The following is a 12,887-nucleotide window of genomic DNA, read 5'->3' as shown; positions in this document are numbered from 1 at the left end:
TATGGTGCTCCTCTAGTTGCCATAGAATTAATTTGATTGTATTCGAGTCCTCAGTGGTGATTATTATCTGAACAGGTAATGTGGAACTATGTTGAACTGGTTGAGAGAATCGAAGAGTTGTGAGGGTGGACGAACAGCTTGAGTTCTTTCGTGAACGGGGTTGTTCGCAAACTAGATGCTTATAGGGAAGATGGTTGTCTTTCCAAGGGTAATAGAACAGTGACCGTCGAGAAATTGCAAGAAAAATTGTGAAATGCATTTTTGATGAGGGACTGGAATTTGCAGAGATGAAGGATGAACTGATTGTTGGGATCGCTCAATGTGTTTTTGTTATGTGAAGAATTGAGTTCTAAGTTTTCTGAATGGATTTGGGGTCTGAATAGACGCCACAGAAGGACAAACCAAATAGTGGTGATAACAAAATGTGGAATGTAGTCTGTGTGATTCACGTATAGGAAGACTATGACATGGATTAGGCAAGTTTTGTTTGCATGATGTTGTTGAACGCAAGAATGTATAACTCAATATGCAATCAATACTGGGAGAATGAACTACATTATTTGATCAACTGAAATAGCTATATTAATAGCTTTACAAAGCAACAGAAAGAAGAAAAAACAGCCCATGTTTAACAACTTCTAAAAAATGTGGTAATCAGATAAGTCAAACAAACAACAAATTCCTAAACAATAGGACTTATTAACGAACTAAAAACTAATACTTTTAACAACCTCCCTTAAACTAAATACTAGCAGCATCAGTTTACACTTGAGTCTGAACAAACCCTCAAAAGACCACGCATCTTCAGAAAAACATCAAGCTTTAGAGGTTTGGTCATAATGTCTGCAACTTGATCTTGTGTATGAATATGAACCATCTTCACAATTCCTTCATTTGAAAGCTCTCGAAGAAAGTGAAAGTGGACATCTATATGCTTGCTGCGACCATGCATCATTGGATTCTTAGAGAGCTGAATTGCTGAACTGTTATCATAAAAAAATGTTGTAGGATCAAGTTGAGCATGACCTAATTGCTTCAAAATCCTTCTTATCCACACTGCTTGGCAAGCACATGAAGCAGCAACAAAAAATTTTGCTTCGGTAGTAGATAAAGTCACCACGGGTTGTTTTCTTGAAGACCATGAAACAACTCCTGTACTCAACTTAAACACATATCCTGAAGTGCTCTTCCTGTCTTCTATATCACCAGCATAATCACTATCTGTAAAAGCACTCAGCTCCTTATTTCCTCCCTTCCTATAGAACAATCCAAAGTTGATAGGACCCTTCAAATACCTCAATACTTTGTTGCTTTTAGATGAGATTCTATTGGATTCTCCATGTATCTGCTGACGAGACTAACCACGAACATTATATCCAGTCGTGTAGCAGTTAAGTACAACAAGCTTCCCCCCATCTGTTTATAAAGTGTGCTATCTATCTTCAAACCATTCAAATCTTTCATAAGCTTTATACCAGGAACAATAGGGTTGTGAACTGGATTGCATTCACTCATTCTGAACCTCTCTAACACCTCCTGTGCATACTTCTTTTGGCCAATAAAGATTCCATCTGAACTTTGAATTACTTCAATACCAAGAAAATACCTCATTTTTCCAAGATCAGTCATATCAAATTCATCCATCATAGATTGCGTAAACTTAGCAAACATATGTTCATCAATACCAGTGAAAATTAGATCATCAATATGAAGACACACAATCAAAATCTTACCTCCATCTTTTGTCTTGATAAACAAAGTGTGCTCATGAGGACATTTTTCGAACCCTTGCTTCACAAAATAAGACTCTATGCGACTGTACCAAGCTCTAGGAGCTTGCTTCAGTCCGTATAAAGCCTTCTTTAGTTTGTATACCTTATGCTCACTGTCTTTCTGTTCATACCCTGGTGGCTGCTCAACATAGACCTCTTCACTTAGATCTCCATGTAAAAAGGCTGACTTTACATCTAGTTGATAGATGGTTCATTCTTTCTGTGCTGCAAGAGAAATAACCAATCTGATTGTATCAAGCCGAGCCACAGGTGTAAATACTTTAGCATAATCAACTCCATGTTCATGTTGTTGTGCATATCCCTTTGCCACAAGACGAGCCTTGTACTTGTCCACCTCTCCATTCTCCTTGAGCTTTGTCTTAAAGATTCACTTAACTCCAATTGTCTTTCCTCCCGCAGGTAGTTCTATCAATTCTCAAGTATCATTTCTTTCAATGACTTTTATTTCTGCATCCATAGCTTTCTTCCATTTAGAGCTTTTTGCAACTTCTGTGTAATTGAGAGGATCACCTCCTGTAAACAAGGCTAGATATGTTGTATCTTCTTCTTTAGAAAGACCTTCATCGCTCACATAATCATCCATCCATCCTGGCCGGCTTCTAATTCTTCTCTCGTCATCAGTAGATGAGTGTTCTTCTGCTGACTCACATGAATCACCATTGTATACTTCATCCTCCGAGCCTTCACCTTCACCTTCACCTTCATTGTGAGCATCATCATCCCATTCCAGGTCAACCACAACTTCTTCTTGACGAGTCTTATTTTAATCCCAGCCACCATCTTCCTCAAACTTCACATCTCTACTTACAATTATCTTCTGTGAAACTGGATCATAGAGTCTATATGCCTTTGACTCCTCACTAACTCCAAGTAATACACACTTCAAGCTTTTATCCTCAAGCTTTGTTCGCTTGTTATCTGGTACATGAATGTGTGCAATGCATCCAAAAATTCTGAAGTGTGAAACTGATGGTTTATATTCACTCCAAGCTTCTTCTGGAGTAATATTCTTCACGACTAGAGTAGGTCTTCTATTGAGGATATGAACAGTCCAGTTTACTGCTTCTGGTCAGAAAGTTTTTGGTATCTTCTTCTCTGTCAGCATGCATCGAACCATATTCATAATGGTCATGTTCTTCCTCTCTGCAACACCATTTTGTTATGGAGTGTAGGCCGCTGTTAGTTGCCTTCGAATGCCATTCTCACTACAGAAGCTAGTGAATTCACTACCTCGATCAATTCACAGGCCCTTTAAGTACACACCTGTTTCTTTCTCAATAATACTTTTGAACCTTTTAAAGGGAAGGAATGCTTCTGATTTTTCAGCCAAGAGGAAAATCCAAGTTTTTTGACTAAAATCATCAATGAAGCTGATCAAATATCTCTTTTTGCTGTTGGAGATAGGCGTGATCAGTCCACATATGTCAACATGCACTAGTTGAAGAATTTGAGATGCTCTCTACATGCTTTCTTTAGGAAAAGGATCTCTTTGTTGTTTCCCTATCAAACAACCTTCACGTATTTTTGTGGGAGTTTTGAGTTTCGACAATCCTTGCACCATGTCCTTCTCCTGGAGTGTCTTTAGTCCTCCATAACTTAGATGCTCGTATTGGCAATGCCATAGCCTTGCAGGATCTTCTGTAATAGCTTTGAAGCAGGCTTGTTCCTTCGAAAGAGACTGAACAAGTAGAGTGAACATTCTGTTTGATGTCATTGAAGTTTCTATGATCAACCCTCTATCAAGATGATAAATCCTACACCCTCCTCGTTGTATAAGAATTGCAAGACCTCTTTCTTGCAGTTGTCCGATGCTCAGCAAATTGTTCTTCAGGGTTGGTACATAAAATACCTTTGTGATTACTTGCACAATCCCCTTCACTTGAAACTTTATATTTCCTTTGCCCATCACAACCATGTTTGAGTTGTTGCCCAACTTCACAGTTTGACTAAACTTTTCATCAATGGTTGAAAAAAGTTCTCTCTTCCCACACATGTGGTTGCTACATCCGGAGTCAAGAAACCAAATCTCCTCCTTTTCAGCTTCCTTCTCATCTACATAAGCCATTAACAACATCTCTTCATTGGCTTCTGCGTAATTTGCTTTTATTTCCTTCTCCTTCTTAGGACACTCATACTGGTAATGTCCTAATCCATGGCAGCTGTAGCATTCCACAGTGGATCTATCATAGCCTTGTCGACCTCTTCCTCTACCTCATCCTCGAAAGCTGCCACGTCCTCTTCCTCTGCTACCAAAGCTTTCATCATGCGTGACTTTCAGTGCTTGTTCTTCCTCAGAAGCATGGCCATTCATGCGTTGCTCGTGCACTAAGAGACTACTTTGTAACTCATCAATGGACAAAGAATCTAAATCATTTGACTCCTCAATCAAGCAAACTACGTAGTCGAACTTAGAAGTCATGGATCTTAGGATCTTTTCTATAATATCAATGTCTGTCATCTTCTCACCATGGATTCTCTTCTTGTTGGCTATTATGAGAGCACGAGCAAAGTAGTCAGTCACAGATTCTCCCGCCTTCATGTTAAGAACCTCTCATTCCTTGCGAAGAGCTTGCAACTGTGCACATTTGACTCGTGTTGTTCCCTGGTACTTCTGCTTCAAGGAGTCCCAAATATCCTTGGCTAAGTCTTTCTTCAGAATGGTCTCTAGAGTTGGACGATCTATGGCTTGGAAGAGATAGTTTTTGGCCTTTAAATCCTTCAGTTTAAGATCTTCAAATTCTTTCTTCTGTCCTTCTGAGAGAACCACTCCTTCTGCTGCTGCAGGAATCCCTTGTTCCACCAAACTCCAATATTCTTTTGATCTGAGGAAGTTTTCCATCAACATGGACCAATGATTATAATGTCCATCCAGTTTCGGAATCAATGGCTGCACGAAACTGCTCTCCGTCGCCATATCACTGCTATCAAACTGAAAAGGTTGTTGCTTTTCTAGTTGATCAGGCCCCCACTAAGAGGCTCTGATACCAAATGTTGAACGTAAGAATGTATAACTCAGTATGCAATCAATATTGGGAGAATGAACTACATTATTTGATCAACTGAAACAGCTATATTAATAGCTTTACAAAGCAACAGAAAGAAGAAAAAACAGCCCACATTTAACAACTTCTAAAAAGCGTGGTAATCAGACAAGTCAAACAAACAACAAACTCCTAAACAATAGGACTTATTAATGAACTAAAAACTAATACTTTTAACAGATGCATCTTTAAGATTTAGAGAGGTTCAAATTCACATTATAAGAAAACTATTGTGTGAATATGATGCATCATTAACATTCACAGAGGTCCAAATTCATATTATAAAAAAAGTGAGTGCTTATGTATTTATAGCTTGAATGTCATCTTTTTAACAAGGATAGCTGTTCTAAAAATTGTGGAAAATGTGTTAAATAAGCATGAAGTCTATAAACTCGTTTCTAGGGTTGAAACACCTTAATCACACTTGCAAATGAAATTCTACAACCTCACTGAAGTAAAATACTAAGAAACCCCATAATTGGAAAAAAAGGAAAACATCTCTGGTAGGTTAAAAGTTAAAACAAGGTACCATTTCCAACATTAACCCTAACTAAACTTGGCTCTGCTGTGCAATGATGAAAATTTCACCACGTTTGAGTGGGGTTGCAATGATAACCCTGAAAAGGTTTCTAAAGTTTATTAGAGAAACCCAAATCTATACAATTATCCATCTTAGACATCTATACCGGCCAATTATTATCATTATATATTTTGAAATTAAAGTAACAATGTTAAAATTGGAAAATTTTTGGTGGAGATTTACCACTCTTTGAAACATCTTGTACATGAATTTTATGTAACTAGACCAAAATTGAACTTCCATAATAGTCCAGTGTTAAAAAGACAAAGACCAGTTGACAAATGGAGACATGAGTAAAATGTTAAGAATTTGACCGTATTGATATTTTGACAAAATAATAATGTTAGCGTCCATCTCAATTATGTTACGAATTGGTGTCAACCCCACCCCTTTAAAAGAAAAGAAAAGAAGATAAATGTTTTTTCGTTCAGGCTATAAGTGATCTGATTCTACTTCTTTTATGAACCAGGATTCTAGGACAGGAAATTGAAGCAGCAACAAGGGTGAAGGAGAACTTATCTAGCTGCAATAGAGAATCAATATCATTAACATATATAATGTGCAACTGTCTTTGTAACTTACTACAATTACAAGTGTAAAGGCTAAACATGTAAAAGAGTGGAAAATGCATAAAATTTGTGGAAATGACTTTAATGAGAGTGCTCTTTCTCCTCTGCCCTTCAAGTTGTGTGAATCACATGGATATGAATATGACAATAAGATATAGGAAATTGTTATTTTTTCTGGAATTTTCGGTTGAAAATTATATGACTGCAGATATATTACAGAATAGAAAAGGAGTATCCATGTGTCACAGCAAGTTGAGAAACCAGTGACATCTTCTAGCTCGTATTACAAGGACACTCACATTTTGGCTCATGTATCATATCTTTTTCTTGAGATAAGGAACCAAATTTATGAAAAGAAAAAAAAATCTATTATTTTCTTATAAAAGACTGGTAGATTACAAGTATTTCTTTTATTCTCCAAGGTTAATGTCTTGTTTATCTAGCTTACATCCCTTACCGATTACTTTGAGTATTTGGAGAAGTCACAGGAAAACAGGAACTATCAAGTATCCCCTATGACATGAACATGATGCTAGTGCTATAAGGAAGAGGGGTTAATATACCTGCAATAAAAATTGAACTAGGTTGAAGTTCTTCAGGATGAAAATAGTGCAAGAAGGAAAGATGCTGAATCAGTTCATCTATGCTAGACATTATATGTAGAATCCTCAAGCTGGCAAGCATATATACTTAAAGAGGAAATTTTATAGATTATCAAAAGTCAGATTATCTAAAGGGTTTTGGAGATTAGCTACATGCAACGTTGAATCTTAATACAGTGGCATTACTATCTATGCTGAAAAAAGGAGCCAAAATTTTGTCAATCTTACTTTTTCCAAAATAAGGAATAGGATTAGAAATCTTACCTGCATCACCTGTCACATGGGTCGCTGCTCCTGAGTCAACAAACCAAGTGCCTTCATCACTCTGTTTCAATTTCAACTCTGACAAGGCAGATATTAGTAGATTTTTGATGTCTCCACTATCTCTGGTATTTGTGAACTTTCTTTTCATTTCTGTCTGTGGGCCTTTTCCTTTATTCTCTGGATTGTGCCAACAATTCGCCTTGATATGCCCCTTTTTGTTATAAAAGAAGCAAGTGGGGACGGATCTTGATCCCTGCGCATGGGCAGACATATTTGGAGTGGGAAGCAAACCACGCCCTCTGTATCCATTTCGTCCTTGTCCTCCTCGTCCTCTACCATAAGTCACTTTTGTGGCAAAAACTTCTTGAGAATTTGTGTGGATGTGAGTTTCTTCAGAGAATCCCTTCAGAGTCATTTCATACTGAATCAATTTCGCCTGTAACGCATCGAAGGAAGGAAGAGTAGGAAGGCACAATAGTGAAGTGACTATCATATTGTAGTCAAATCCCAATCCACTCAGAGTTTGCTGCACCATGTCGTTGTCGCTTACGGCACATCCTATAACTGCAAGCTGATCTGTGATGGTCTTTATCTTGTTCAAATATTCCATGATGGTCATGGATTCTTTTCTTAACAACTGAAATTCCCTTTTAAGGAAAACCATCCTTGCTTGAGAAACCTGCGAATACGTCTAAACCAGTCGCTCCCAGAGTTGTAGCGCTGTACAATTGTCGGGAATGGCAACTAGAACTTCTTGGGACAGTGTTGAGGTGATGTATGCAACAACTTATTGATCTTTCCTTTCCCAATTGAGAAATTCAACATTTTTGATATACACGATCGAACTCACCCCTTGATCATCTTTCTTTTCTCTCGGGACAAATTCTGGTGGAACAAGAGTGGTTCCGTCCAGATGACCTAAGAGACCTTGACTCCTTATAAAAGGAATAATTTGTCTCTTCCAAATCAAGAAATTTGAGGTATTCAACTTTTCAGAGACGAGTTGGTTGAGGAAGCTTGAAGAAAGATTTGATTGAGAGTGATAAGGGTCCATTTGAAAAGAAACAACGAGAATGTCGACCAGAGTGTTCACAAAAAGTTTAGGCCTTTTTTTTTTTAATATAATCGCAGGCTGTTGGATGCAGGGAACTCGGTTTCTGAACCTTTTTTTTTATGCAGTCCAGAAACTGAGATTGATGAGATGAAGGATGCCTTCACACGTTAAAGAAACCCCTTTTTTTTTATAAGAATAGAAATCGATAATCAAAGGATAAGTTTTACTAAAAAAAAACGAATATGCAAAGACAGACTTAGAGAAGATTAGGTAAGGCAGATCAAACGAATGTGCAAAGACAACACTGTGGCTGTGGGTGTCTGTGTTCACGTAAACGTGAATCACAGATTGAAATTAAGGAGAGACTGTGGGTGTTTGTGTTCACGTAAACGTGAATCACAGATTCACAAAAAATGAAACCCACGTGGATCACGGTGTCACCAAGGGAAGAAACCCACGTGAGGCGTGGGTACACAGTAAATTTCAGAAAGAGGGGAGGAAATGGGGAAAAACAAAAGAAAAACCCACGTGAGGTGTGGGTACACAGTAGATTTCAGAAAGAGGGGAGGAAATGGGGAAGAACAAAAGAGAAGAAAGAAAGAGGAAAAGGGGGAACAGAAAAAAAAAGAAGAAGGGGAAAGAAGAACCTCGATTTTCCGAACTCGCTCTTGCTCTGATACCATGAAAGTTTTTCACCTGTAGAGAAAAGAGAGAGAGGAAGAGAGAGGGAGACGAAGAAGAAACACAAGTTTTTTTTTTCAGCTGTTACGCTTTCTGTTTTTCTCATCACTTAAAATCGTGACCTAAAAGATGTCTTATAATGTTACAACACAGTGCTTTGGATCCGGGTCTGGTGTATCCAGACCCGATGGTCTAAGTGGGTTATAATACATAACTATGGATATGTGTACATGGATGTACACAATCCATGGATTGACGTGGATCGGGTCCACCTTTTTCAAAGGTGACGTGCACTAACAGCTCCTACCAAACAAGTGAAGCCCTCTTTGGTTCGTACTTCTGTCTTTCTACATATCTAAAGTGATATCTCTCTCGAGTACATTATCTTGCTATCAGGCCACAAATCTAGTCATTTAATAACATCAATTTATGCGTGGGAATTTAGGAGTGTTTTTATCCATGGTCAATTGGCATGTTATGAAATCAAGTGAATATGGAAAATAAACGAAGACTACAAAAGATGTTGAATCTGAACTCAACTTAGAGAGTGGGAGAACATATTGCGTCCAATAAATCCAAAATGAACTTCAATGATATCAAATCTTCTAAATATCTAAGATATTCTAGTAGGTAATATCTTTTGAACAGTGCCAAATGCAAGTCATTTGATCAAATGAACTGATGCAGGGATTAGGAATTCTGGTTTCTCTGTAGTCATCTTGCATGTTTGTAAGATCAAGAGACCAGGAATGAGTAAGGTTTGCCTGCCCAACCTATGATATTCAAATAGGTTATACACAAAAGTCAAGTCTGTCCCGAGTCGAAAGCTATTCAGACAATAACAACAGCAAAAGGTTGAAACTGGACCCAACCGTGTTGTGATAAAATACCACAATCCTTATGTCTTGAATTGAATTAAAATTTGAGAACGGATTACAAGTCAAAAGTCAGTGGAACTTTGAAGGATTAGAATGTCCTTGGAAGGACCTACAACAACAGAACAAACACACGAGGTCCCTTGCTACTCATTTGTTCATAGATTTAGAAGTGCATGTACACTGTTTTTAGAATTTTCCAATGCTACAATGTCATGAACAAATAGTGTGTTTCTGATTTTTCATAGAAATATGAAGAATTCTTGTCTTACTGGTACGAAGACCAGATCTGAGAGAATGCTTAAACTCATGCAATTCTGAACATTGATAACCCAAATTCATAAAAGACACCAAAATATGAACTAAGAAAACCTGCAACAAGTAGCTTCCTCTTGGAAATGTCATTTTGCTGAATGTCATGATTTTTGGTTTGATGATACCATTTCCACTCACACATTAGTATGCCTTAAAGAGTGTAAAGTAAGCACTGCAATCCTCCAGAACATAGCAGGTTTGCTACTTTCCCGATCTCTAAGAAAATTTACACACTGAAATTTGAATTGAAGTAGCTAGATTGGAATCCTTATGCAACAGAAAGTCATGATTTGAGAATTTGAAGCACTACTTCAAACGGGAAAGGAAAAAAAGCATTAGATTCAGTACTTAGGGGACAAGTGTGCTTTTGTGTGAGAAACATGTTGAAGCAAGCTTGTTCAAGCCTTCTAACTCTTAAGGGGTGTTACCAATACTGTGGATGAAGGAGGATCTGATGAAGATTAAAATGACAAGTCTGCAATTGAGTAAAGAGGAAGTGATCTGTCTATTCTGCAGATTAACTGCAAACAAGACATCCTGTTGTTTATAGAAGTAAACATCTGCTGATTCTGATAGCATGAAAAACATATTCAAACTTTGTTTAAGAGATCTGAACTGTCAATATGCTGCCCCCTTATTTTTTTTGTAGTAATGCACACAGTGGATTCAATAATCTGATGTTATTTTTAAATGTTCTCTCTCTGGTTGTTTCTGCAAGAAATTAGGTAAACCAATCATGACTGGACAAACGTTACAGTTAACCCACCTCAAGAATGAGGTTCATCAACAAAAATGTGACAAGTTAACGTCTTTTCTCATTGCTTCTATTGTTATTGCGATTAAGATTGTTCCAGCATAACTTATTTGTTCCTAGGAAGGTGTGAATAATTGAACTATTATTAGGTCAAGACCTTAGTTCACAATGAGTTACGTTCCAACTTGTGGGCATGAATAGACTGGTAATAATATGTAAAAACTTTCATGGAATTTGGCATGAAGACTGGTAATAATATGTAAGAACTTTCATGGATTTTGGCAGTATTTATGTAACCTGATTTTAATATTTAAGAGTTGTCTTAGCGTCTTGGTTGATGAAACCCATGAAGCTTTTGTTGCCAACTTCATATCTATTGAGCTAAAATCCTTAGAAGCAAGCTTAATCATGTTCTTCTATCTTGCAAAAGATTAACAGTTCTATGTTGATCCCAACCAGCACAGCAGCTTGTTTTGATGATCAAAGGAAATGCCAGTCCTGGCATATCTTGCCTTTAATATATCCAATTATGTAAGGAACTCCGGGTTTAGACTGGACTGAGAAATGCTTCCTGATGTAGTGGTATGCACTTATTGATGTCGTTCTTGGAGGCTTGGTAATGTCATGAAGCCAAGTGGGTACTGAGTACTTATGGGGGATGGAGACATTATAAGGGTTCATTTTAGATCTGCCTTGTTATCTTAGCCCTAGATGTAGAAGTATACCACATGAGCATCTTGTGGCTAGGTCCTACACGGAGAGCTTTAGCTAACAATTGTTTGAAGAATTGCCTCTAATAAAGTGGTTAACTTGGTGAGAAAATGTATCATGTGAGAAAGATGGATTTAGAAGTACATGTATGCTGTTTTTAGAATTTTCTGATGCTTCAATATCTACATCATTGGGATACTGAAGATTGGACATTGGAATTTAGCTCATGGACCTAGCAACACAGTAGAGATGGAAAATGGCCATTGGCAACTTCTGATAGTGTCATTTTAGTGCCCACCTATCCTTTGCTTTTGTTTGTTCATGTGAAGCCATATTTTCACTGTATGATATCCATAGAATTTTATTGGTTAATAGTGGAGGCCAGCCAATGTGCAGTGATGGGGTTTTTTTGAATTCCCTTGGATTATCCAAAAAAGTATAAAAGAAAGCATGTTTGCTTAAGAACTTATTTTTCACTGGGGCCACTAATAGAAAGTTTTTAGTTTTCCAGATCCATCATTTGAACTGCATGCACTTGTGAATCAACAGGATTAAATTTCCTACTCTTTGTCATGAATAGCAAGACTGGCATATGAGGTTTATTTCATTTTACATACTCTGCATAATTCTTGTGATATCTTGTGATCATTCTTTAACTATGATGCGCCATACATGCAGTCTTTCATGATTGCAGGCAAGCCCAAGCTACCAAATATAAACTATTTGTCATGAAGCCTCATATTTCTGAACCAAGATTTCCAATTTACATGTTGTCTTTACATTTTCTTTCTAATTGTTACAATTATGACAAGCTTCTCTCGGAATCCCATGACCATATAGCATCTGCACCAACAGTCAGCATGGAATAAAGGGCAACACGCTATTCCAAACCAAGGAGATACCGGCAACATCTTGTCATGCACAATAATATTTTTTGGCTTGTGCAGAACATGCAGAAGAACCTGCTATCCATCAGCAGCTTCTTAGGTTCACATCCTCCTGTACGATAAGTATAACCATTCCATTCACGACTCTCGCACTGTCTTTGCTTTGTCCAGACTGTCATAGGCCGTCAGCATTCCCGCCAATCAAGATACACCCAGGAGACTTCTTTATTCCCTTCTCTTTCATTAATTCTCTAGCCATCTTCACACTATGCCACCTACCTTCTTTAACAATAGACATTTGAGAGAAGCACATGGATTTCCCCCCTCTGAGGATTCAGCTCAGCAATTCTTTTTGTGATGTGTTGGGATATATCTTCATTGCTGTGGATCCTACAACCACTTAGCAGAGCACTGTATATTGCAAGATTTGGTCTCAACTTCTCCCAATGTAAGCATGGACAAATCTCCCGATTTTCGAATCCCCACTTTGCCCGCAGGCTGCGAGTGATAGAAATCGTGGTTTTATGTTTCATACACAAGAGCAGCCAAATGGGAGAGAGAGAGAAGAGAAAGCTGCAGGATTTTCCCCAAAATGAATCACCCGACTGTGGTATTGGGCTTCTCTATAAATACATGTTGTTACAATTACTAGGGTACGAAAATACCCATCATACAAGAAATGTAAATTACAAAATGCCATTAGTGACTTTAATGAACATGTGCTAATTAGAGTGCTAGTTGGATGAACTCAGATTGGGTTT

The 12,887-nt window shown here is 37.7% G+C and overlaps 1 protein-coding gene across 1 annotated transcript; it reads right to left on the bottom strand.

Moving 5' to 3' along the window:
• Positions 1-757: 757 nt before the first annotated feature.
• On the bottom strand, positions 758-3,867 carry LOC149830409 (uncharacterized). The gene is made up of 6 exons (XM_090015453.1): positions 3,306-3,867; positions 2,602-2,711; positions 2,233-2,550; positions 2,014-2,151; positions 1,823-1,911; positions 758-1,256 (listed from the first exon to the last, which is right to left on the bottom strand). Exons 1-6 carry the CDS (start codon positions 3,865-3,867, stop codon positions 758-760), a joined length of 1,716 nt encoding a protein of 571 aa, XP_089871579.1.
• Positions 3,868-12,887: the final 9,020 nt, after the last annotated feature.

Source organism: Nuphar pumila, chromosome 8 (genome assembly GCF_984573655.1).
Source record: "Nuphar pumila chromosome 8, dmNupPumi1.hap1.1, whole genome shotgun sequence".
In the NCBI taxonomy this organism is placed as follows: domain Eukaryota; kingdom Viridiplantae; phylum Streptophyta; class Magnoliopsida; order Nymphaeales; family Nymphaeaceae; genus Nuphar; species Nuphar pumila.
Note: the sequence above shows the minus strand (reverse complement) of the source record. Positions and strands in the feature narration are given on the sequence as shown.

Coding starts and splice junctions, on each gene's coding strand:
- LOC149830409 (XM_090015453.1), bottom strand. CDS start 3,867: ATGTTGTTAATGGCTTATGTAGATGAGAAGGAAGCTGAAAAGGAGGAG. Junction 2,152..2,232: donor CTATGGATGCAGAAATAAAA/GTCATTGAAAGA, acceptor TGAATCTTTAAG/ACAAAGCTCAAGGAGAATGG. Junction 1,257..1,822: donor AAGCAAGCTCCTAGAGCTTG/GTACAGTCGCAT, acceptor ATTGTTCTATAG/GAAGGGAGGAAATAAGGAGC.